This window comes from Elephas maximus, chromosome 7, assembly GCF_024166365.1.
Source record: "Elephas maximus indicus isolate mEleMax1 chromosome 7, mEleMax1 primary haplotype, whole genome shotgun sequence".
Lineage (NCBI taxonomy): Eukaryota > Metazoa > Chordata > Mammalia > Proboscidea > Elephantidae > Elephas > Elephas maximus.
In genome coordinates this window covers 102,223,330-102,250,765 of record NC_064825.1, presented here as the reverse complement: position 1 = coordinate 102,250,765, position 27,436 = coordinate 102,223,330, and the positions used below count along the sequence as shown (strand labels likewise).

General features: G+C 37.3%; 1 protein-coding gene across 4 annotated transcripts in view; it reads left to right on the top strand.

The window, feature by feature from the left end:
* CKAP5 (cytoskeleton associated protein 5) overlaps nucleotides 1–27,436 on the top strand; it is a 113,398-nt gene that overhangs the window by 44,769 nt on the left and 41,193 nt on the right. For all 4 annotated transcript variants that reach the window (XM_049891048.1, XM_049891045.1, XM_049891046.1 and 1 more), the window contains exons 10-24: nucleotides 1,656–1,745; nucleotides 1,870–2,034; nucleotides 2,560–2,688; nucleotides 3,591–3,773; nucleotides 7,000–7,113; nucleotides 7,451–7,561; nucleotides 8,597–8,689; nucleotides 9,506–9,691; nucleotides 10,157–10,251; nucleotides 11,856–11,913; nucleotides 12,005–12,130; nucleotides 17,406–17,545; nucleotides 17,726–17,900; nucleotides 19,892–20,005; nucleotides 21,023–21,151. In XM_049891048.1, the coding sequence (XP_049747005.1) occupies nucleotides 1,656–1,745; nucleotides 1,870–2,034; nucleotides 2,560–2,688; nucleotides 3,591–3,773; nucleotides 7,000–7,113; nucleotides 7,451–7,561; nucleotides 8,597–8,689; nucleotides 9,506–9,691; nucleotides 10,157–10,251; nucleotides 11,856–11,913; nucleotides 12,005–12,130; nucleotides 17,406–17,545; nucleotides 17,726–17,900; nucleotides 19,892–20,005; nucleotides 21,023–21,151 (1,908 nt within the window). The remainder of the gene's footprint in view (nucleotides 1–1,655; nucleotides 1,746–1,869; nucleotides 2,035–2,559; nucleotides 2,689–3,590; nucleotides 3,774–6,999; nucleotides 7,114–7,450; nucleotides 7,562–8,596; nucleotides 8,690–9,505; nucleotides 9,692–10,156; nucleotides 10,252–11,855; nucleotides 11,914–12,004; nucleotides 12,131–17,405; nucleotides 17,546–17,725; nucleotides 17,901–19,891; nucleotides 20,006–21,022; nucleotides 21,152–27,436) is intronic.

The window sequence follows — 27,436 nt, the reverse complement described above, 5'->3', positions numbered from 1 at the left end:
GAAAATGTAGCCCTGGTGGCGCAGTGGTTAAACATTCAGCTGCTGACCAAACAGTCAGCAGTTCAGATCCACCAGCCACTCCTTGGAAACCCTATGGGGCAGTTCTACCCTGTCTTACAAGGGTCACTATGTATCGGAATTGACTCAACAGCAGTAGGTTTTTGGTTTTTTGGTTTTACTATTGAAAATACTGTATTCCTTATGATTTATACCACTTCTGTGAAATCTTGAAAAAAAAAAAAAACTTTAGATGCCATTGAGCGTTGCTGTTTCTTTTGGACTTTTAAAAAAAATCTTTAATTCACCTGCTAACACAGTGCCTGGCACTCAGTAAATATATTGTGTATTTAACGAATGAGTGTATTTTAGGAGAAAAAAATTAAAATTCCACCATTACTAATCTAAACTTAGAACTTAAATAAGAAAATATAATTCTGATCACAAATTGCTTTAAGTTCTGGTACTATTTCTTTTTGCTTTTAATGTAGTAAAGGGACAGGAGACATCCCAAAAACTAAAAACCCACTGTTGTTGAGCCATTCCAACTCATAGCAACCCTACAGGACAGAGTAGAACTGCTGCATAGGGTTTCTGAGGCTGTAGATGTTTATGGCACACCTTTCTCCCACGGAGCAGCTGGTAGGTGTGAACCCCCATCTACCTTTTGGTTAGCAGCTGAGCGTTTTAACCATTGCACCACCAGGGCTCCTTCAGAGACATTCCAGTGAGGTATATTAGAATCTTGAGTTATGAGGGAGAGTTATATACTATATGTGTCTCCCTAGCCTAAGTCCACCTAGTCGAGTATCATTTTGTCTAATGAGGAGATGCTAGAGTAGAACTTGGGTTGCATATAAGGTGTAGAGGCAGAAAGAAGGCTGTGAAGCATTGCTGTGGTGGGACAGAATGGGAACACTTAATTGTTCTACCATAAACTCTTATGCACTTCAAGAAGGGAAATGAATTTAAAAAAAATTTTAATTGTAAAATATATATAACATAAAATTTGCCGTTTTAATCATTTTTAAGTGTACAATTCAGTGACATTAATTACTTTCACCTTGTGTACTGCCATCATCACTGTCAATTTCCAAAAGTTTTTCATCACCCTGAATGGATACCCAATCCCCTTTAGAAATAACTCCCATTCCCCTCTTCCCCTATCCCTTGCTAACCATTAATAAACTTTTGTCTCTATGCATTTGCCTATTCTTGATAAGGGAAATGGCTTTTTACTCAATTTGTTGTTCCCTTTTTTTTTTTTTGTGGTAGAGCCTTGGTCATATTTTTTTAATAACAGCTTTATTGAGATGTAATTTACATATTATAAAACTCACCCTTTTAAAGTGTGTGATTCAGTAGTTTTTAGTTCACAGAGTTGTGCAGCCATTACCATTATCTAACTTTAGAACATTTTCCTCATCCCCAAAAGAAACTCCGTACGTATTACCAGGCACCCTCCCTTCACCCCTCCTCTCCAGACCTTGGCATTTACTAATCTGTCTCTCTGGGTTTGACATTTTACGTAAATACAGTATGTGGTCTTTTGTGAGTGACTTCTTTCACGTAGCATAATATTCATTCATATTCTAGTATGTGTCACTACATCATTCCTTTTTATTACTGAATAATATTCCAGCTGTACATTTTTACAGGTTGTGCCAACCATTTTGGAGAAATTCAAAGAAAAGAAGCCTCAAGTGGTACAGGCCCTGCAGGAGGCAATCGATGCAATCTTCTTAACTGTAAGTTGATAGCATGAGTATTTTGCCTAAAATAAAATTGTCTGAAGTAAAATTTTATCAATGTAGTATTTTGGTGGTTCTTTATCATTGAGAGAAGCTTATTGACTGCATTTTCTTTCTAAAGACCACACTACAGAACATCAGTGAGGATGTTTTAGCAGTGATGGATAATAAAAATCCAACCATCAAGCAGCAGACATCTCTCTTTATTGCAAGAAGCTTCCGCCACTGCACTGCTTCTACCCTGCCAAAGAGCTTACTAAAGCCTTTTTGTGCTGCTCTACTTAAGGTATAGACCCTCATTGAAATTGGGGATTAGTTTTATAAATAGGCAAGAATTTTTTTTTCTATTAAATATGTACAGTAAGTACTTGACTTTCAGACTAGATTATGATCTTTTGATCTCTACAGGTTTGTGTTCCTGTTCTTGAAGAAAAGCACAAGTTAGCTTTGTGATTTAACTGCTAAACATTTTGTTTCTTATTTGACGCATATACTAGTGTTCAGCTGGATTTGGTCAAGCACAGGCATCAAATGTATGGAGTATTTGAAGTTCATTTGAGAGTGAAGCATTTTAGATAGGGGGAAGGAGGGAAGGAAAGCATTTATTTGCTGAATAGATTAACAGAGCTTTTCCTAACCCAAAGAGAGTCTGTGAAAGAGTAACTGGTAATTGGCAAAAGGAAAATTACACTTAGCTTCAGTGAATTATACAAAGCAAATTGTTTAACCAACTTCTGCCAATTTGAGTAAAACTCAGTAATAACCTCAAGTATCTTGTATTATGATCATTTTGCTTACTTTTGGACTATAGCACATCAATGATTCTGCTCTTGAAGTCAGAGATGCTGCCTTTGAAGCATTGGGTACTGCTTTGAAAGTGGTTGGTGAGAAAGCAGTAAACCCATTCTTAGCTGACGTGGACAAGCTCAAGCTTGATAAGGTAGGTTAGTAATGGATTATAATGAAATGGGACAACAATTTTGCCTCTGCATTTTGGTTTTATCTCTTGCAAAAATCCTTTTGATTGGAATTTCTCAATTTTTTTTTATTACATCCTACAGTAGGAAATAAATTTTGCATCACACACACATGCATGTACAATTGAGATAAGTCTTGGAGGAGCAGTGTCATGTTTTTTGTTTTCAATTTTGTCCTGTTCTGTTTTATGAAGAAAAAATGCTGATATCGACTTAACAAAATTTGTGTAACTCTCCATTTACAATTGAGACCTGGAATTTGAAAGCATATCTTTTGAGGATTTAAATCTCATCCCAAGCTGCAGTGGTGCTATTAGTAGAAATATGTTCCAAATTATACCAAAAAAAAAGCTGAGTGACCAATCTGTAAAACCAAAACCAAACTAGTTGCCATCAAGTCTATTCTAAGTCATAGCGACCCTATAGGACAGAGTAGAACTGCCCCATAGGGTTTCCAAGGAGTGTCTGGTGGACTCCAACTGCTGACCTTTTGATTAGCAGCCGAGCTCTTAACCAATGCGCCACCAGAGCTCCAATCTGTAGGAAAGGTAAAAACAGTGTTTTGAGATAAATTTGTTTCTAATAACTGGAAAATTAACTTTCTAAATATAAACATCTTCCATTATAAATGTGATCACTGTAAGTCTATTATAATTGTCTGTCTAGAAATAAAATATATTATTAATGTATATCTACTGCCAAGAAAGCCTGGATAATTTTTTTTTCTAAAAAGGAAACTCTTTTCTCTCCAAATGCTCATGTAGTTGTGGTTTAGAAATGACATTAATAATGCAGTAAAAATACAATAATAATGTAATGATTGTGTTTCAAGGTTGAACTTAATGATGTTCATTTCAATTTCCAGATCAAAGAATGTTCAGAAAAAGTAGAACTGGTACATGGTAAAAAAGCTGGACTGGCAGCTGATAAGAAGGAATCCAAACCTGTGCCTGGAAGGAGTGCTGCCTCAGGGGCTGCAGGAGATAAAGATGTGAAGGACACTTCAGCACCCAAACCAGGGCCCTTAAAAAAGGCCCCTGCTACTAAGGTTAATAGATGACTTGGAAAATACGGTTTAAAAATTAAGTTTAGTAGGCTAGGGTCTGAACTCAGGCTCATGGCAGCCCTTCCCGTGTGACTTGAGAAATGAATTCATGCACCACATTCAAAATATAGCGGAACATCTGTTAATGTATACATAGTATTCCAACAATATATTGGTTATTTGAAACTTTCAGAGAAAAATGGTAATGAAGGTATAGGAGTGCATTTTAGGGAATCAGAAAATATCATTAAATAATGAAATAGAGATGTAGCAAGGCCCTTAACATTAATAACACTGTCTTGGTCATTTTGCTAACTATATCACATCATTGAGTCTCTATGCCCGTCTAGGTTTTGTCACCTTTGTATAGTGTAGAAGACAAATATGTAGTCTTTCAGTGAATAGCTATCCTGTAGACTCAAGGGTGGAAGATACCTGCTGCCAATGTAAAAAGTTTTATTCTTTTCCTACCGCCACTCCCCACCCAGAAGTCCGGCATGGAATTGAGGGAAGAAGACTGATATTTAGTGAGCATCATTTTGTGAAGCACTTTACTTGTGTAATTTTATTTAATCTTCATAACAACCCTTGAGGTAGATGTTTTCTGATGCTTGTTTTCCTAAAAAAACGAAATTAAGGCTCAGTGAGGTTAAGTATCCTATACATACTCACCATTCACTCTGTTCGTTTGTTAGTTGGTTTACTGTTTCCCCACACTAAATTATAAACTTAAAAGGATAGGGATATTCATGCTCTTTGACCCCCCATGCATACAACAGTTCCTGACATATAGTAGGAGTTCAAGATATATTTGAATAAATGGCATGGCAAATCTGGGATTTGGACCCAGGTACCTCTACTTCCAGAGCCTGTGTACTTTCTGCCATATTATGCTGTCTCCCCAGCATTTCTAGTATAGGGAGACAGCAGCTTTTTCTCCTTGTTCCCTAGCTCCTGTCTCTTTTGACAATGACCTGCCCTGACACCTTAAGAACTGTCCATATTTTCTTACTGCAGCCCCCTCTTAGCTTTCTAAACCTTTCCATGTCCAAACTAGCTTGCCTTCTTATATTATGAAGATTTCTTGAAAAAAAAAAAAAGAAAGCAAAGGCAACCTTTTTCCATTCCCTTTTTTAAAAGATAAATAGATATTTTCATTGAGATATCTCTATATAGAGAGAATGTGATTACAGGGGAGGCTCAAGAAGTGCTATTCTAGTTAATCAAAAAACATAAAATTTTCCATTTTTAGAATTAGAAAACAATAAAATCCCTTTATGGTGTTGTTATTGTGAGCCCACAAAATTGTACTGCTGAATGAAGTGGCAAGTTGCTGTTTGATTAGAATGCTGGTTAAACTAGCATCTTAGTTTTGCTAACCGACCTTAAATTCTTGGAATATGTTCAAGATAACATTGGTTGCAAACTGGCCTGAATGCCGAAGGCTCCTTTCATCCTCTGTCATACTTTTCAAGTTTGGGACATTTCTTAACAAATATCCAAAATAGGTAGAAAGAACAATGTGAAAATTGGCAACTCTGTTGCCATAAAACTGTTAACTACTGTTGGCTGTGTACCTTGTGACATACTGCTATTTTCTTGTGACCTTTTAAAACCAGGGTATAATGAATTTAGATTAAGACATTTAAATAGAATATTAGCAGATAGAATATAAGTGGTATAATAAAAAAAACATGACCAGAATGAATGAAATTTATTCCAAGATTACAAAGATGGGTCGATATTAACATTATAATAGATAAAAAAAAACTATAATTTCAGACATTGAAACAGAATGTAATATATTTCAACATATCTTCTTGATAAAAATTTTTAACTACATAGAAATGGATGAATACTTTGATATGATTAAATATATATTGGCAGATCTGCAGATGGCAATAAAAGTAGCCAACCAAAAGCCAGCCTAATGCTTAATGGTGAAACACTAGAAGCATTCCCATTAAAGTAAGAAATAAAACAAAAAATGCTTGCTGTTACCATTTTTGTTTAATAATGTTCTATAATTAGACTAAAGAAAGTAAGAGATGATAATATTGAGAAGAGGTAAAATTATCATTATTTGTAGATTATATGATTATATATTTGTAAAACCCAAGCAAGTTACCTAAAAAAAATGACTATCACAAAAAGATTCAATGAAATGGCCATCTTCAGCATAACCAGAACACTCATTGAGATTGCTCTGACAATCCTCTTTTCTTTGCAAACTGTACAGTTTTACAATGAATGGTGATATATTCCACTATGACTGGGGTACCTTGTGATTTAATATGCGTAAAAGTTTTAACTTAGAAACTGGTCTTTACTAATGTAGGAAAGATTTAGAGCCATTTAAAGGCAGGATGCCAGTTCCCAAATTAATCTGTAAATATGTAATCTAGTCTTCCATAAGTTAGGGCAAACTGCTAAGTCAGAGGGAACCGGACCCACAAGACTGCCATAGGGTAAAGTCTGAGAGGGGCCTAAACACAGAGCTTCTGATTGTCTTTTCCCCCATGGAATCCTGAACAGTGTTATCTCCCCCTGGGTACAATATGTGACAATACTCAGAGTATTACCAACCAGGCAAACTCACCTGAAGCTTTGGTGTCCAAAGTTTTTTATTGGGGTTCACTTACATATTCCCTATGTGGCTGACCTTTAGTCTCCAGACCCTCCTGGAAGTCAGACTAATGCTTGTAGTCTTTGTAGTCTCCAGTTCTTCCAGAGGTCAGAACTGATAAGGCATGGCTCAAAGCGCCCATCATAAATCACATTGTTAGATTGTCCAGAAGCCAAAGCCCCAGTCAAGCAAAGGCATTCCTATCAGTCAGGACACTCCAGGGGCCTAGAGATCACTTTCTAGTAGCCGAGGGCAAAGGCCAGACCTCAATTTGGGTAAAATTAATTCTTCAGCTAAACGTGAGTCAGTCATTTGTATTTATCTCATTAGCTCATCCTAAATCAGAGGTTCTTAACATGAATTCTGTGGATTTCATCATGGATGGTGTTCAAGAGGTCTCTCTGCCCTTGAAACTACTAAATTTGACAGCACAAGAAAGTATTGTAATATATAAAATCATTTTATATGATGATAAAATTGTATAAATTTTATCAAATTTTGTAATCCGAGCCCTCATTTTAATCAAATTTTCAAGGGGGTCTATGACCCAGAAAAGTTATAAATCCTTAAATGGTTTTATTTATTTATTTTAATTGTTTTTAGGCTGGTGGACCACCTAAGAAGGGGAAACCAGCTGCACCAGGAGGTGCAGGGAGCACTGGAACCAAGAACAAGAAAGGATTGGATACCAAAGAAATAGTAGAGCCTGAGCTCTCGGTCAGTATCATATACTGTCTCAAACTTGTAAAATCACGGGAAGTTGAGACCTATGAGAAGATTTGAGTTCTTTCTTTTCTGGATTCTACAACAAATAGTTAATGTCTTTTAGGTTATTGAAACTATGCCTTGGACAAACTTCCCTTTAACCAGACCAAATCTGTTGCCGTCAAGTCTGTCCTAACTCACAGCAGCCCTAAGGCTGTATAATAAAAGGCTCACATACTGTAGCATACCTGTGAGAGTGTTCTTTTAGTTTTGGCTGGGGTATTTTTACATTTTTACAGTCTGTTTCCTTAAGCAGCTCCTAATTTTAACATGTTTTTGTATCTTACAGATAGAAGTATGTGAAGAAAAAGCTTCAGCTGTCCTTCCCCCCACCTGTATACAGCTTCTAGACAGTAGTAACTGGAAGGAACGGCTGGCCTGTATGGAAGAGTTCCAGAAGGTAGGTCCAGAGGGATAAATGGAGTGTGAAAGAAAATCAGATTTTATGGGAGCAATGAAATGGACAAAGTACTTGTCCTAATTGCTGTGATTTATAACCAATAAGTATGTTTCACTGTGTTAGCTAAAGATATGGTGGAGGTTTTTTGGTTATTTGTTTTCTGTAGCTGTGTTATGTTTGTTATCTTTCAACATCTACGTTCTCTCATCTCATAAACTTGACTTATTCAAGAAAATTAGAATCTTGTTCTGAATAATAAGGCTTAGATGAATTTCAGAATTTTGGTACTTGTTCATTAAACTTACTAGACATACATCTCTCTCCATTTAAACCACCTTTAATCCATGTCTTTGTTTACCTTCTGTCACCGTGATTCCTTAGTAGAACAGAACAATCCCTTGGTGGGAGAAAATCCTTTAAAAAATCCAGTGTTGGAAAGAAGCACAGCAGATCATTTTGGCATATACTCTGTGCTTTGAAATAATTGTTTAACCACTTCTAATATACTCTGCTTTACTGTTTGTGGGAAAATTAAATAACACGAAGTATGTATAAACAGATTCTGCCACACTAAGCAAATGAAAACTGTTACTGTTAATTTCCTTGAACAAATAATTTGTGAATTCCTCAAATGTCAAAAAAAAAAAAAAAAAAATTTTTTTTTTAGCGATAATATAACAGCCACACCAAGCATTCAGCTTAAGAAATAAAGCATTGTAGCATATGTAAGCTCCCTCTATACTCATTTTCGTCCCATTGCTGTTGAATCTATTCCCACTCTTAGCAACCCTATAGGACAGAGTAGAACTGCCCGATAGGGTTTCCAAAGAGTGGCTGGTGGGTTTGAAGTTCCAACCTTTTGGTTAGCAGCCAAACTCTTAACCAGTGGGCCCACCAGGGCTCCAAGCTATAACCGTCCTCAATTCCATTCCCCTCTCTCTTTCAGAGGTAACCACTTACTTGATTTTCATGTTTATGGTTGTCTTGGAACTTGTCTTTAATCCCTTAACCCTGTCACTTGTATTTTACTTCAAGGCTGTTGAACTAATGGACCGAAATGAAATGCCATGCCAAGCATTAGTGAGAATGCTGGCCAAGAAACCTGGGTGGAAAGAAACTAATTTTCAGGTATTTTTAAATTGGAGATTTAATGTCTTTTAAAAAAAAAATAATTTCTGTAACATCATCCTGTGACATAATAGGTATAGTTTTTCATGATGATTTTTAGCATGGCCTTTTTTAAATCACTCAGCCAACATGTCATCTTTTTAAACGAACTGTGAAATTGATGGATTTTTGTTAAATATATAACTATATAATTATGAGTTAATATACATTTAGGTATATTTTTCTCCTTATTATGTAGGCCTTGAAGTCCTTGGGTAATAATGAGATTGCTTTCTTACTCATTTGGGTAAAAAATAAATGCAGTATTTAATTTGCCGATGAAAATTTAACTCATAGTTTTTGATCTCATTAACTGATAATAGAGTTAAAATTAGTCTACCAAATGGTTGTAGCGAGAGGTATAGGAAAGTGATAAAGAAGGAAATAAAGAAAAAAATTTTCTCCTTTTCTAAATGTATATAGACCTCATGAAAAGGTGTTGGATTTTGTCAAGTAGTTTTTTTTTTTTGCATCTGTTGAGATGATCAAGTGATTTTTTTAAATTCCATTAATAAGATATATGTCGTTCATGTTTCTTGTGTGTGAAGCCATTGAGTGGTTTCGATTTTTTTGTCTCTTCACTGTCACTTACCTACTTTATTTGATAACAATTAAAGCATAAAGGTTATCCTGCTTCTTTGTTTAAAATTCTGGTTTTAGTTTGCTTGTGTTCTCAGCTGTCCCTAACTGTGTTACATCTTCAGGCTGCTATAAAAATAAGTAAATAAATAAATGTCTTTGGTTTAATCATAATGTTATGATGCTTATCCTTGTCAGGTGATGCAGATGAAGCTTCACATAGTTGCTCTCATTGCCCAGAAGGGAAACTTTTCCAAAACATCAGCTCAGATTGTATTAGACGGCCTGGTAGACAAGATCGGAGATGTGAAATGTGGGAACAATGCAAAAGAAGCTATGACAGCAATAGCTGAAGCTTCTATGTTGCCATGGACAGCTGAACAGGTTAGTGATACAGAGCATTCTTTTCCCAAGTTTCCCCAGTTTCTCCCAAAATGTAATTACAGACTTACTCATTAAACTCTAGTTATCTTCTTGAGTAAAACCCTTTTGATTACTGCATTTTTATTTTAACCTTTAATAACAGACTGTTCCCTGATAATTAAAATTTTATCTCAATCAAGAATATTCTGTAAAAGATGAGAATAATTTTCTCTTATGACTGTACAATAGCATGGTGATCACTAATGAAAAGATGTAAACACTCCAGAATGCTTTTAATGCTACTGGCACTTACCTCATTTTCTTGTAAAAGCTAAACGTTTTTTTCCTAAGGTATTCTCAACAGTTGTTTTAACATCAGAAAAACTGTGCTTATCCCCACATCTGTCTTATTGCCATGCTATATTTCTTTGGGAAATGTGAAAGAAAACACATATCTGTTTTCATTATTGTTTTTCCCTATTCTAGGTTATGTCAATGGCTTTCTCACAGAAGAATCCCAAGAATCAATCAGAAACTCTGAATTGGCTATCAAATGCAATAAAAGAATTTGGATTTTCTGGGTAAGTCGCAAAGAAATCAAGTGGGAGATAATTACATATTTTGCCAGTTTCTGATTGGTAATTATAATATTTAACATAGCTATCTCGTTTTTGAGAAAGCACACTGCCTTTCTCTGTGTCATGCCACTTTTTACAACACACCTCTTAATATCCTGCAAAACAGCATTCTGAGTTCTACCAATGGAGGAAATAGCAAGTAATGCAAAGAATTGTTTGATACATCTGTTTCTCTGGTGTCTTCCCATAGTCGAATGTATTATTATAATTTCTTCTTAATAGTACAGCCTGTGATGTAAAACTGATCTCTTGGCATAACACACAAACCAGGTGAATTTTTTTTAATTCATCCATGACCTCTCATTTATTCATTCATGTAACAACTATTTACTGTACTTTTACAATATTCCAGGTCCTGAGAATATATCATGGTCAAAATTAGATTCTTACCTTCATGGGACATATATTTGAGTAAGGGGCAATAGACAGTAAACAGTAAAAATATATTAAGAGGTATAAGAACTATAGAATAAAAATAAAGCAGGATAAGGGGTTTAGCAGTGTCATCTTGGAGTGGTTGCAATGGTGTTATTTTCAATGGGGTAGGCAGAGAGTCCTTCCTGAAAATAAATATTTGAGCAGAGCCCTGTAGGAAATGAAGGAACAAGCTCTGGAAATTTGAGCATTCTAGATCATAGGAGGAAACCCTGTTGGCACAGTGATTAAGTGCTATGGCTGCCAACCAGAAGGTCAACAGTTCAAATTCGCCAGGTGCTCCTTGGAAACTCTATGGGGCAGTTCTACTCTGTCCCATAGGGTTGCTATGAGTCTGAATCGACTCGACGGCACTGGGTTGGGTTTGGTTTGGTTTGGTTTAAATCATAGGAACAGTAACTACAAAAGCCCTCAAGTAGGAGTATGCATGACATATTCAAAAATAGCACAGAGACCAGCATGGCTGGAATGGAATGAGTGAAGGGGTGGGAGTGGCATGAGATAAAATCAGAGAAAGAATAGGAGGTAGGTCATGTAAGGCCTCAGAGTTTTGAGTAAGTTGGTAAACCCTTAGGTTTAGAGCAGAAGAGTAACAGTATCATTCCAGCTGCAGTTAGAATAGATAGGGAGCCAAGGGCAGAAGCAGGGAGACTGTAGGCTATTGGAATAATTCCATCAAGAGATTATAGTGGCTTGGACATAGATCATAGAGGCAGAAGTGTTAGGACTCGTATATTTTGAAAGTAGAGCTGAACAGGAGAGAAGGATCAAGGATGACATGATGTGGCTCTTTACTGAGGTTGGGAAGACCGTGGGAAAGGGACAATCGGTTTTGACATGTTAAGTGTAGGGTATCTGCTAAACATACAAATGATGATGTCACAAAGGCAGTTGGATATATGAACCTGGAGTTCTGGAGAGACATCCAAACTTGATTCAGGAGTAATCAGCATATGTATAGATGGTATTTATAGCTTGCTTTAAAGTGAGTGCACGCAGAATAGATGAGAGCTAGGGACATATCCAAAGGTAGCCAGTCCAGGCTTTATAAAACTCTATTGAATATTTTGAGAGTTTCATTTGCTTTTCACTCTAAATGGTATTTCTTCTAGGTTGAATGTCAAAGCTTTCATTAGCAATGTGAAGACAGCTCTTGCTGCAACAAACCCAGTGAGTACATAGGAGCATATATATAGCAGCATTATAGCCACCTTTGTGGATCTGTTCTGAAATGGAAAGTTCTTTTTGTTCTGTCTGACAGGCTGTGAGGACTTCTGCCATCACCCTGCTTGGTGTGATGTATCTGTATGTCGGTCCATCTTTGCGAATGTTCTTTGAGGATGAGAAGCCTGCCCTCCTATCCCAGATAGATGCAGAATTTGAAAAGGTAAAGGTTCTCCAAATTATATAAACCATTGGTATACTTTAGAATACTTGCATCAATTGGTTAAATGTAAACTTTCAATCCTTTGTAATAAAGAATATATATATATGTGCACATAATGATAAGGCTCTAAAACACATGAAACGAACTCTAACGGCACTGAGGAGAGAAATTGACAGTTCCACAATAATACTAGGAGACTTCAACACACCACTCTTGGTAAAGGAGAGAACATCTAGAAAGAAACTCAACAAAGATACCAAAAAAAAAAACCAAAACCCAAACCTGTTGCCATCAAGTCAATTCCAACTCATAGGACAGAGCAGAACTGCCCCATATGGCTTCCAAGGAGCATGTGGTGGATTTGAACTGTGAACCTTTTGGTTAGCAGCCATAGCTCTTAACCACTATGCCACCAGGGTTTCCCAACAAAGATACAGAAGACCTAAAGGCCACAATCAGCCAACTTGAACTCATAGACATATAGAACACTCCACCCAACAGCTGCAAAGTACACATTCTTTTCCAGTGCACATGGAACATTCTCCAGAATAGACCACATCTTAGGCCACAAAGCAACCCTCAACAAAATCCAAAACACTGAGATAATACAAAGTATCTTCTCTGATCACAGTGCCCTCAAAGTAGAAATTAACAAGAGAAAGAGCAAGAAAGAAAAAAAAAAAACAAAACTAATTACATGGAACTGAGTAACACCCTGTTTAAAAACCTCTGGGTAATAGAAGAAATAAAAAATGGAATAAAAAATTCCTAGAATCAAATGAGAATGAAAACACATTATACCAAAACCCTTGGAACACAGCAAAGGCAGTGCTTAAAAATCAATTTATAGCAATAGATGTACACATCAAAAAAGAAGAATGGGACAAAATCAAAACATTGGCTACACAACTCAAACAAATGGAGAACAGCAAAAGAAGCCCACAGCCACCAGAAGAAAGAAAATAATAAAGTTCAGAACGGAAATAAATGAAATGGAGAATAAAAAAATAGAATCAGCAAAACCAGAAGTTGTTTTTTTAAAAGGATCGACAAACCACTGGCAAAATTGACAAAAGAAAAACAAGACAGTATGTAAATAACCCAAATAAGAAATGAAATGAGGGACATTACAACAGACCCAAATGAAACAGAATTGTAACAGTATTATAGAAATCCATACTCCGACAAATTTGAAAACCTAGAGGAAATGGACAAATTTCTAGAAAGACACTACTTACCCAAACTAACACAAAATGATGTTGAAAATCTGAACAGACTCAAAATAAGAAAAGAGACTGAAAAGGTAATTTAAAAAAAAAAAAAACTCCCAACAAAAAAAGCCCTGGCCCAGATGGCTTCACTGGAGAATTCTACCAAACTTGCGGAGAAGAGCTTACTCCAATACTATTCAAACTATTTCAGAACATAGAAAAGGAAGGAGTATTTCCGGATTTCTTTTATGAAGCTAGCTTAACCCTGGTACCAAAACCAGGTAAAGACACCACAAAAGAAGAAAATGACAGACCAGTATCTCTCATGAATATAGATACAAAAATCCTCAACAAAATTCTAGCCAGTAGAATTCAGCATCTTATCAAAAAATTTAGTACACCATGACCAAGTAGAATTCATACCAGGTATTATGTAAGAATGGTTCAACATTAGCAAGTCAATCAAGGTAATCCAGCACATAAATAAAAGAACCATATGATCGTCTCAATCGATGCAGAAAAGACGTTTGACAAAGTCCAACACCCATTCCTGATAGAAACTGTCAATAAAATAGATGTAGAAGGAAAATTTCTCGACATAATAAAGGGCATCTATATAAAACCTGCAGCCAACATCATTCTTAGTGGAGAGTGGCTGAAAACATTCCTCTTGAGAACAGGGACAAGACAAGGATACCCTTTATCTCCCATTTAACATTGTGCTGGAAGTCCTAACTAGAGCAATAAGGTAAGAAAAGTAAAGGGCATCCAAATTGATAATGAAGAAGTGAAATTGTCCCTATTTCCGTATGATATGATACTATACATAGAAAACCTAAAAGACTCCATGAGAAAACTACTGGAACTAGTAGACTCAGCAGAATAGCCTGATACACAATAAACATACAAAAATCAGTCGGATTGCTATGCTATACACCAATTAGGAGAAAAATGAAAAGGAAATCAAGAAAACAATACCATTTATAATAGCCCCTAAAAAAATAAAATACTTAGGAATAAATCTAATCAGGGGTGTAAAAGGCCTATACAAAGAAAACTGCAAAACACTACTGCAAGAAACCAAAAAAATCTATATAAATGGAAAACCATACCATGCTCATAAATAGGTAGACTCAACAATGTGAAAATGACAGTTCTACCCAAAGCAATGTACAAATACAATGCGATCCTGATCCAAATACCAAAAACATTCTTTAAAGAGATGGAAAAACTAATCATTAACTTCATTTATACGGAAAGGGAGGAGGCCCTGGGTAAATAAAGCACTATTAAAGAATAAAGTAGGAAGACGCACGCTACCTGGCCTCAGAACCTACTATACAGCTGTGGTAGTCAAAACAGCCTAGTACTGGTACAGTGACAGATACGTTGACCAGTGGAACAGAATTGAGAACCCAGATGTAAATCCATCCACCTACAGTCACCTGATCTTCGGCAAGGGCCCAAAGTCTATCAAATAAGGAAAAGACAGCCTTTTTAACAAATGGTGCTGGCAAAACTGGATGTCCATCTGCAAAAAAAATTAAACAGAACCCATATCTCATGCCATACACAAAAACTAATTCGAAATGAATCAAAGACCTAAATATAAAACCAAAAACTATAAAGATCATAGAAGAAAAAATAGGATCAACATTAGAGGCCCTAGTACATGGTATTAACAGGATACAAACCATAACTAACAACACACAAACTCCAGAAAATAAGCTAGATAACTGGGGTCTTCTAAAAATTAAACACTTATGCTCATCAAAAGACTTCGCCAAAAGGGTAAAAGGAGAACCTACAGACTGGGAAGAAATGTTTGGCTATTACAGACCCAACAACCGTCTAACTAATCTCTAAAATCCACAGGAAAATCCAACACCTTTACAACAAAAAGACAAATAATCTAATTAAAAAAGGTGCAGAGGAAGTGAACAGAAACATCACCAAAGAAGACATTTAAGAAGCTGACACATGAGGAAATGTTCGTGATCACTAGCCATTAAAAAAAAAAAAAAAATTTTTTTTTTATTAGAGAAGTGCAAATCAAAACCACAATGAGATACCGTCTCACCCCGACATTACTGGCACGAATCAAAAAACAGAAAATAATAAATGTTGGAGAGGCTGCGGGAAACTGGAACTCTTATGCACTGCTGGTGGAAATGCAAAATGGTACAACCATTTTGGAAAATGATACGGTGCTTCCTAAAAAAGCTAGAAATAAAAATACCATATGATCCAGCAATCCCACTTATAGGAATATATCCTAGAGAAATAAGAGCCGTCACATGAATAGACATATGCACACTCATGTTCACTGGAGCATTGTTCACAATAGCAAAAAGATAGAAACATCCTAGATGCCGATAAACAAACTGATGAATGAATGGATAAACAAACTATGGTACATACACACAATGGAGTACTGCGCAATGATAAAGAACAATGCTGAATTGGCAAAGCATCTTATGACATGGATGTATCTGGAGGGCATTATGCTGAGTGAAATAAATCAATCACAAAAGGACAAATATTGTATGAGACCACTACTATAAAAACTCATGAAGGGGTTTACAATGCAAAAAGAAACAATCTTTGATGGTTACAAGGCAGGGGAGGGGTGGGGATGGAAAAACTCTAACTAGACAATAGAGAAGTGGTAACTTTGGAGAAGGGTAAGACAGTAGATAATACTGGGGAAGCCAGCACAACTTGTACAAGGCAGGGTCATGGAAGCTCCATAGACACATCCAAACTCCCCGAGGGACCTATTACTGGGCTGAGGGCTGTGGGGACCATGGTCTTGGGGAACATCTAGTTTAATTGGCGTAACATATTATACAAAGAAAATGTTCTGTATTCTACTTTGGTGAGTAGCGTCTGGGGTCTTAAAAGTCTGTGAGTAGCATTTAAGATACTTCACTGGTCCCACCCCTTCAGGAGCAAGGGAGAATGAAGAAAACTAAAGACACAGGGAAAAGATTAGTCCAAAGGACTAATGGACCACAACTACTACGACCTCCACCAGACGGGGCCCAGTACAACTAGATGGTGCCCAGCTACCACCACTGACTGCGGTGACAAGGGATCACAATAGAGGGTCCCAGACAAAGCTGGAGAAAAATGTAGAACAAAATACTAACTCACAAAAAGAGACCAGACTTATTGGCCTGACAGACTAGAGAAACCCCAAGAGTATGGCCCCTGGACACCCTTTTAGCTTAGCAATGAAGTCTTTCCTAAGGTTCACCCTTTAGCCAAAGATTAGACAGATCCATAAAATAAAATGAGACTAAAGGGGCATACCAGCCTAGGAGCAAGGACTAGAAGGCAGGAGGGGACAGGAAAGCTGGTAATAGGGAACCCAAGGTCGAGAAGGGAGAGTGTTGACATGTTGTAGGGTTGTTAACCAGTGTCATAAAACAATGTGTGTACTGTTTGATGAGAAGCTAGTTTGTTCTGTAAACCTTCATCTAAAGTACAATTAAAAAAAAAGAATATATGTGTATTTTGCTTGTATGTGGGTTTTTGGTTTTTATGCCTAAAATACCTCCTGAACAATTCGTAAGAAATTGATGATTTTGCCCATAAGGAAGAGTGCTAGTTAGTTAGCTATGCTACAGGGCAAGAGATTTTTCCTCTTCAAATCCTTTTGTACATCTGGAATTTCAGCACTGTAAATGTATTCTCTATTCCAAAAGTACATTAAAAATAACACTTTTTAAATTTAAAATAAAAAGAGACACTTGACCCTCCTCGAATAAACTTTCTAACTGAAATTGCTAACTACTGGCAGACTTGGTCTGTATTGTCTTGGGCACACAAGTGAACAGACAGCTTCAGGATGAGAAGTCAGATTCTAGTAAGTTTGTATAAAAATATCTTTTGCTGTGTAGACTCAAAATTAGAATCTACGTAGGAATTAAAAGCTCTACTGCATGAATATTAAGTATTATGAATAAATGTGGAACTTTCACAAAGGCACTATTCTCTAATTTGTTTACTCTCATATCTCTTATTGAGTTCATTAGCCTCGCTCATTTGTTTGTGTGTAGATGCAAGGACAAAGCCCACCTGCTCCAACCAGAGGGATTTCCAAGCACAGCGCAAGTGCTACAGATGAAGGAGAAGATGGCGAGGAACCAGATGAAGGGGGCAATGATGTTGTTGATCTTTTGCCAAGGGCAGAGATCAGGTAGGTTTTAATCTGTGAAATGGTTTATTTATTGTACTGAATCCTTAATGGTGTCTCCTTTGAACTTAGTCAAGAGTACTTCTGTGACATTATTCTTTTAGGAGTCTGGAATTATTCTTTTAGGAGTCTGGAATTATTCTTTTAGGAGTCTGGAATTAAGGGTTGTCTTCCATTTTTCAGTGATAAAATCACTTCAGAATTGGTATCTAAGATTGGTGACAAGAATTGGAAGATCAGGAAAGAAGGCTTGGATGAAGTGGCAAGCATTATCAATGAAGCAAAATTTATCCAACCAAATATAGGTGAACTTCCAACTGCCTTGAAGGGTCGACTCAATGATTCAAATAAAATCTTGGTATGTAGTACATATGCCTGTTCTCCGCCTGTGCACCCCCCCGCCCCTGCCCCCCGCTCCTTTTCAATGCAGCCTTCACTAGCGAAAAAGAAGGGTCACTTTATTTGCCTTGAACTACAAATGTTGTTGTTACCTGACGTCGGGTCAGTTCTGACTCATAGCGACCCCATGCACAACAGAACAAAACACTGGTCCTGAGCTATCCTTAAAATCGTTGTTACACTTGAGCTCATTGTTGCAGCCACTGTGTCAGTCCACTTTGTCGAGGGTCTTCCTCTTTTCTGCTGACCCTGTACTCTGCCAAGCGTGATGTCCTTCTCCAGGGATTGATCCCTCCTGACAACATGTCCAGAGTATGTAAGACACAGTCTTGCCATCCTTGCTTCTAAGGAGCATTCTGGTTGTACTTCTTATGAGACAGATTTGTTCGTTCTTTTGGCAGTCCATAGTATGTTCAATATTCTTCACCAACACCACAATTCAAAGGCGTCAGTTCTTTGGTCTTCCTTATTCACTGTCCATCTTTCACATGCGTTTGATGCGATTGAAAATACCATGGCTTGGGTCAGGCACACCTTAGTCTTCAAGGTGACGTCTGTGCTCTTCAACACTTTAAAGAGGTCCTTTGCAGCAGATTTACCCAATGCAATGCGTCTTTTGATTTCTTGACTGCTACTTCATGGCTGTTGATTGTGGATCCAAGTAAAATGAAATCCTTGACAACTTTAATCTTTTCTCTGTTTATCACGATGTTGCTCATTGGTCCAGTTGTGAGGATTTTTGTTTCCTTTATGTTGAGGTGCAATCTATACTGAGGGCTGTGGTCTTTGATCTTCATTAGTAAGTGCTTCAAGTTCTCTTCACTTTCAGCAAGCAAGGTTGTGTCATCTGCATAACACAGGTTGTTAATGAGTCTTCCTCCAATCCTGATGCCCCGTTCTTCTTCATATAGTCCAGCTTCTCCTATTATTTGTTCAGCATATAGATTGAATAGGTATGGTGAAAGAATACAGCCCTGACGCACACCTTTCCTGACTTTAAACCAATCAGTATCCCCTTGTTCTGTCTGAACGACTGCCTCTTGATCTATGTAAAGGTTCCTCATGAGCCCAATTAAGTGTTCTGGAATTCCCGTTCTTTGCAGTGTTATCCATAATTTGTTATGATCCACACAGTCAAATGCCTTTGCGTAGTCAATGAAACACAGGTAAACATCCTTCTGGTATTCTCTGCTTTCAGCCAGCATCCATCTGACATCAGCCATGATATCCCGGGTTTCACGTCCTCTTCTGAAACTAGAAATAAAAAAAAAAAAAAAATAGCATCCTTAAATTTCTTAAGTGTACCTCAAGATAGGTTTCTGGAAGGGGAAGGCTTATTAATCTGATTTTCCTGAGTCTCAGAATTTCCCTTTTACAGGAACTGAACCCATTGCTGTTGAGTTGATTCTGACTCCTAGCAACCACATAAAACAGAGTAGAACTGCCCCATAGGGTTTCCAAGGCTCCAAATCTTTATGGAACCAGACTGCCACATCTTCCCTCGGAGCAGCTGGTGGGCTCAGATTGCTGACTTTAACCACAATACCACCAGGGCTCCTTATTTACAGGAATCCAGTATTAAGTATCTTTATATAAAACCTCTTATAATACACATCCCACAAACACACATAAACATGCTTAATTTCTAATTTTTACATTTAGATTGTTGAGTCAGGGTTTTCTTACACCAGGGTTTACCTTACGTTAAAATTGTAAAGCAGTGTAATCATCAGTCTAAAATTTCTAGTAATCCAGTTTTATGAACTGATAAAAGGAGAGGCCATGGCTTTAAAATTATTTCTAAGATAGCATCATAATTATTTGATCTTCTTCTCTCTGAAGAAGGCCAGAAACTTCGTACTATACTGATTATATAGTAGCAAACTCATCAAAACTTTGAACACAGCTCACTTGTGGTTTGAACCTCAAGTGTTGGCTCTTTCTACTCAGGTGCAGCAGACATTGAACATCCTCCAGCAATTGGCAGCAGCCATGGGACCAAACATCAAGCAACATGTGAAGAACTTGGGCATCCCTATCATCACAGTCCTTGGAGACAGCAAGGTAAACCTGACTCTCTGCAGCTGAATTCTGGAATAGGCCAGCCACATTCTTGGGTGAAGAATAATTCTCTTTTCTAGAGTATGTTCATATGCTTTATAAAGAAGAGAATTTTAGGGGGAAAATAGTTAACATTTTTACCTCACAAGCAGTATTGAGATACCCACATATTTGAGCTTTGTGACCTTTAGATAAGTTATTTATCTCATCTAGGGCTCAGTTTCTTGTAGAATTAAATGAGTCTATATATTTTTTTTTTTATATGTAAAGTACAGTGTACTGTGCCATCTCACATAGTATGCACAAAGTAAATTGTTCGCTATTTTTATTTCAATCTAATCATTATAAAAAGTATTGGTTTAAAGAGTCTGAATAAATATATGAATTTAGGAGTCATGAGTTTCTACTTTTTTCCCTGAACTACTAGAGTGAGGTCTTCTAGTAGTTCAGTGAGATCTGTGTGGTTTCACAGTCCTGGGATTAGTGTCATTGCAAATTTCAGGCCTTTTGTATTTAGCCCTAGATTAACTATTTGAATGTTTACTTTTTTGTGATTCAATTAATTTGAGGAATTGGGCTATTTTAATATTTTTTATCTCAATAAGTCCCTCTGATTCAATGAACACAAACTAATATAAAAACATAACTTAAATTTTCAGTTGAATTATTAGCAGTTTCAGTCTTAACCATTATGGGGTTTCTGACATATAGGATAACAATCCTTAGCAGATAGTCCTGAACATATGAACCCCCAGAGATTCAGGAAAGAAAATCTTAAGGAGTTTATTCCTTTTACATGATTTTTATGCCCAATTCATTGTTTTGCCTAATTAACAGAGTCTAAGATCTTTACATTTGGGGGGAAAAAAAAAAAAACTTTACATTTCAGTTTTATGTTTCTGCCTCACTTTGAAGTTTTAGTACAGCCAGAGAATTTGATTCACTCTCAGATATAACAAGTTTTTCACCCCTATCTCCAGAGCATAGTTGATATTTTTGCTAATTCTCTTCTCCCATAAGAACAATGTTCGAGCTGCTGCCCTAGCGACTGTGAATGCTTGGGCTGAACAGACCGGCATGAAGGAATGGCTGGAGGGAGAAGACCTTTCTGAAGAGCTCAAAAAGGAAAATCCCTTCTTGAGACAAGAGGTTAGTAGGATTAATAATCATATGCTTTGCTAATGTCTTTTACCTTTGCAGGTGCTTAAGCCTGCCTAATATATATGTGTGGTGAAAAGAGTTTCATTATAAAACAGTTACTAAAATTTCTGGAGCTTTTGTGTTCATGTGCTGCTGCCTTTTTTCCCCCCATAAGCTTCTTTAACAAACTTTTAAAGGACTAACCTCTTTGGGAAACTTCTCTTTTCTTGAACTCTTAAGTAGTAGAGGTTTCAATCAGAACATAAAAATAAATACAAGGCGGGGCCAAGATGGCTGACTAGGTAGAAGCTACCTCGGATCCCTCTTGCAACAAAGACTTGGAAAAACAAGTAAATCGATCACATATATGACAATCTACGAACCCTGACCATCAAATACAAATCTAAAGAGTTGACCTGAGTGACAGAGACTCAGCCAGCGCAAGCAGGCTGCACACTGACGCGGCTAACGAGAGAATGAGCAACAACGGGGAAGCAGCAACTGTTTGCAGAGCCTAGAGCCAGCGTCCCAGTCAGAAAACCTTGGCGCCGGGCTTTGGACTGGGCACAGGGGAGCTGAGCACGGCGTCCTGAGACAGCGCAAACATGGGACGCAGCCCTAGCCCCCAGAAGTGACCTGAGGGGAAGCCCAGCCAGTGCATGTGGGCAGCGCGGTGACGGGGCTGACAGGAGGACAAGTCACCAGGAGACAACGACTGGTTTTGGAGCCTGGAGTGCGGCGTCCCAGCCGGGGAACCTTGGCACTGGGCTTTGGACTAGGAGTGGAGGAACTGACTATGGGTTCTGAGACAGCACAAGCACAGGATGCGGGCCTGACCCTCAGGGACAGTCTTGACCCAGCCAAAGCACACAGGCTATACACCCCTCGGGAGTCTCAGATAAAACAGTCATCACCAAGCAAGATAAGTAACTTTGTCTATATTCCTGGGTGCTACTCTCTCCTATCTATCTGATCCCTCCCCTCCCCTTCCCAGGTAGCTTCATTAATATTGGAATTTCCTGGGCCAGACAGTGAAGTGCTCTGCGTTTTTGTTTTTTGTTTTTTTTGTCTTTTCCTAACCCATTCTCCTGGCCTGAGAGAAGCAGCTACAAAAAACCCAGGGACCAAAAATCCTTCCCTGACTTCCCGAAATTGGACTAAAAATACAGAACCAGCTCCAGCCAAGCATATGAGATCCACAATCTTGGGCTTTCATCCCTACAGGGAACAAGGTGTCTATTATAAAGCAAAGGCAATTCTGATAGTGATCTGACTGTAATTGTTTTAGGGTATTACTGGAAAGACAAGTTTCCCAGATCTGATATCTCTACCTACTAAACAGAGCCATCACTGGCCCACAACAGGGAACTGGAAGCTGAAGCTCCACCGAAACCACCTAGCCTCCTGCCACAGGGGTCTGAGAATAGTGACACCTACCAGTCTTTAGAGGTACATGCATTGGGTGCCTAAGGTACAGCTGCAGAGGCCACCCACAAAAGTGCTTAAGGAATAGAGACACACCTACCTCACTGGCACTTAGGGGAAGCCTGTCAGCATCCTGCCCACCCAGGAGTGTGACCCCCTGCTGCTACTAGAATCTGGTGCACACACCTATCACCATTACTCCTCTAAGTGAATAGGTGACAGTCTACACCACACACTTGGTGACCGAAAATCAGATTCTACTTAAGAATAGTGAATAGACTCTTAGGCTTATATATCTTGTAACAGCCCAAAACCAGCTGGTAATAGGATATAAGTGATTCAAAGGCTACAGCAATCAAGACAGCGCAATCTAGTAGCCCATCTACGTATATTGAAAGAAAACAAAAGAAGATATGACTCAGTGAGCAAATATAAAATAAATCATTACAATCTCTTATAGATGGTTCGGAGACAGCAGTCAATATCAAACCACATAAAGAAGCAGACCATGATTGCTTCTACAACTCCCCAAATTAAAGAATCAAAATCTTTCCTAAATGAAGATACACTCCTGGAATAGCCAGATGCAGAATATAAAAAACTAATTTGCAGAATGCTTCAAGACATCAGGGATGACCTCAAAAATGAAATAAGGCAATCTACAGAAAAAGCCAAGGAACACACTGATAAAGCAGTTGAAGAAATCAAAAAGATTATTCAAGAACATAGTGGAAAAATCAATAAGCTGCAAGAATCCATAGAGAGACAGCATGCAGAAATCCAGAAGATTAACAATAAAATTACAGAATTAGACAACTCAATAGGAAGTCAGAGGAGCAGAGTCGAGCAATTGGAATGCAGAGTGGAGGAGCTGGAGAAAACGCAGTTGACACCAATATAATAGAAGAAAAATCAGATAAAAGAATTTTAAAAAATGAAGAATCCCTAAGAATCACGTGGGACTATATCAAGAAGAATAACTTGCGTGTGATTGGAGTTCCAGAACAGGGAGAGATAACAGAAAATACAGAGAGAATAGTTGAAGATCTCTTGGCAGAAAACTTCCCTGACATCATGAAAGACGAAAGGATATCTATCCAAGATGCTCATCGAACCCCGTTTAAGAATGATCCAAAAAGAAAATCACCGAGACATATTATCATCAAACTTGCCAAAACCAAAGATAAAGAGAAAATTTTAAAAGCAGCCAGGGATAAAAGAAAGGTCTCCTACAAAGGAGAATCAATAAGAATAAGTTCAGACTACTCAGCAGAAACCATGCAGTAAAGAAGGCAATGGGATGACATACACAGAGCACTGAAGGAGAAAAACTGCCAGCCAAGGATCATATATCCAGCAAAACTCTCTCTGAAATACGAAGGCGAAATTAAGATATTTACAGATAAACACAAGCTTAGAGAATTTGCAAAAACCAAACCAAAGCTACAAGAAATACTAAAGGAAATTGTTTGGTCAGAAAACCAATAATATCAGATAACAGCACAACACAAGGTCACAGAACAGAGCATCCTGATATCAACTCAAATAGGGAAATCACAAAAACAAATTAAGATTAAAAAAAAAAAAAAAGGCTCAAAACAGGGAATCATTGAAGTCAATATGTAAAAGATCACAATAATCAAAAAGAGGGACTAAATACAGGTGGCATAGAACTGCCATATGGAGAGGGATACAAGGCGATATAGGACAACACAAGTTAGGTTTTTACTTAGAAAAATAGGGGTAAATATTAAGGTAACCACAAAGAGGTATAACAACTCCATAACTCAAAAACCAAGAAAAACGTAACGACTCAGCAAACATAAAGTCAAATACTATGAAAATGAGGATCTCACAATTTACAAAGAAAAATGTCTCAGCACAAAAAAGTAACTGGAAAAATGAAGCTGTCGGCAACACATAAAAAGGCATCAAAATGACAACACTAAACACTTATTTATCTATAATTATGCTGAATGTAAATCGACTAAATGCACCAATAAGGAGACACAGAGTCTCGGACTGGATAAAGAAACACGATCCGTCTATATGCTGCCTACAAGAGACACACCTTAGACTTAGAGACACAAACAAACTAAAACTCAAAGGATGGAAAAAAATATATCAAGCAAACAACAAGCAAAAAAGAGCAAGAGTAGCATTATTAATTTCTGAGAAAATAGACTTTAAAGTTAAATCCACCACAAAGGATAAAGGAGGACACCACATAATGATTAAAGGGACAATAGACCAGGAAGATAAAACCATATTAAATATTTATGCACCCAGTGACAGGGCTGCAAGATACATAAAAAAAACTTTAACAGAACTGAAGAGTGAGATAGACACCTCCACAATTACAGTAGGAGACTTCAACACACCACTTTTGGAGAAGGACAAGACTTCCAATAAGAAGCTCAGTACAGACACAGAAGACCTAATTGCTACAATCAACCAACTTGACCCCATAGACTTCTACAGAACAGTCCACCCAACAGTTGCAAAGTATACTTTTTTTTCTAGTGCACATGGAACATTCTCTAGAAAAGATCACATATTAGGTCATAAAACAAACCTTTGCAGAATCCAAAACATCAAAATATTACAAAGCATCTTCTCAGACCACAAAGCCATAAAAGTGGAAATCAATAATAGAAAAATCAGGGAAAAGAAATCAAATACGTGGAAACTGAACAATACCCTGCTGAAAAAAGACTGGGTTATAGAAGACATTAAGGAGGGAATAAAGAAATTCATAGAATGCAACGAGAATGAAAACACTTTCTATCAAAACCTCTGGAGCACAGCAAAAGCAGTGCTCACAGGTCAATTTATATTGATAAATGCACACATACATAAAGAAGAAGGAGCCAAAATCAGAGAACTGTGCCTACAACTTGAACAAATAGAAAGCAAGCAACAAAAGAATCCATCAGGCACTAGAAGAAAACAAATAATAAAAATAAGAGCTGAACTAAATGAATTAGAGAACAGAAAAACAATTGAAAGAATTAACAAAGCCAAAAGCTGGTTCTTTGAAAAAATTAACAAAATTGATAAACCATTGACCAGACTGACAAAAGAAATAAAGGAAAGGAAACAAATAACCCGAATAAGAAACGAGATGGGCCATATCACAACAGACCCAACTGAAATTAAAAGAATAAGAAACGAAATGGGCCATGTAACAACAGACCCAACTGAAATTAAAAGAATCATATCAGATTATCATGAAAAATTGTACTCTAACAAATTTGCAAACCTAGAAGAAATGGATGAATTCCTAGAAAAACACTACCTACCTAAACTAACACAATCAGAAGTAGAACAACTAAATAGACCCGTAACAAAAAAAGAGATTGAAAAGGTAATCAAAAAACTCCCAACAAAAAAAAAAAACCCTGGCCTGGACGGCTTCACTGCAGAGTTTTGCCAAACTTTCAGAGAAGAGTTAACACCGCTACTAGTAAAGATATTTCAAAGCATAGAAAATCATGGAATACTACCTAACTCATTCTATGAAGCCACCGTATCCCTGATACCAAAACCAGGTAAAGACACCACAAAAAAAGAAAATTACAGACCTATATCCCTCATGAACATGGATGTAAAAATCCTCAACAAAATTCTAGCCAATAGAATTCAACAATATCAAAAAAAATAATTCACCATTATCAAGTGGGATTTATACCAGGTTTTATGCAAGGTTGGTTTAATATTAGAAAAACCATTAATGTAATCTACCGTATAAATAAAACAAAAGACAAAAACCACATGATCTCATCAATTGATGCAGAAAAGGCATTTGACAAAGTCCAACACCCATTCATGATAAAGACTTTCAGCAAAATAGGAATAGAAGGAAAATTCCTCAACATAGTAAAGGGCATGTATACAAAGCCAACAGCCAGCATCGTTCTAAATGAAGAGAGCTTGAAAGCATTTCCCTTGAGAACGGGAACCAGACAAGGATGCCCCTTATCACCGCTCTTATTCAACATTGTGCTAGAAGTCCTAGCCAGAGCAATTAGGCTAAACAAAGAAATAAAGGGCATCCAGACTGGTAAGGAGGAAGTAAAGTTATCTCTATTTGCAGATGACATGATCTTATACACAGAAAACCCTAAGGAATCCTCCAGAAAACTACTGAAACTAATAGAGTTTGGCAGAGTCTCAGGTTACAAGATAAACATACAAAAATCCCTTGGATTCCTCTATATCAACAAAAAGAACATCGAAGAGGAAATCACCAAATCAATACCATTCACAATAGCCCTCAAGAAGATAAAATACTTAGGAATAAATCTTACCAAAGATGTAAAAGACCTATACAAAGAAAACTACAAAGTAACTCGTGCAGGAAACTAAAAGGGACCTACATAAATGGAAAAACATACCTTGCTTATGGATAGGAAGTCTTAACATAGTAAAAATGTCTATTCTACCAAAAACCATCTATACATACAATGCACTTCCGATCCAAATTCCAGTGACGTTTTTTAATGTGATGGAGAAACAAATCACCATCTTCATATGGAAGGGAAAGAAGCCCTGGATAAGTAAAGCAGTACTGAGAAAGAAGAAGAAAGTGGGAGGCCTCACTCTACCTGATTTTAGAACCTATTATACAGCCACGGTAGTCAAAACAGCCTGGTACTGGTACAACAACAGGCACATAGACCAATGGAACAGAATTGAGAACCCAGATATAAATCCATCCACGTGTGAGCAGCTGATATTTGACAAAGGCCCAGCGTCAGTTAATTGGGGAAAAGACAGTCTTTTTAACAAATGGTGCTGGCATAACTGGATATCCATTTGCAAAAGAATGAAACAGGACCCATACCTCACACCATGCACAAAAACTAA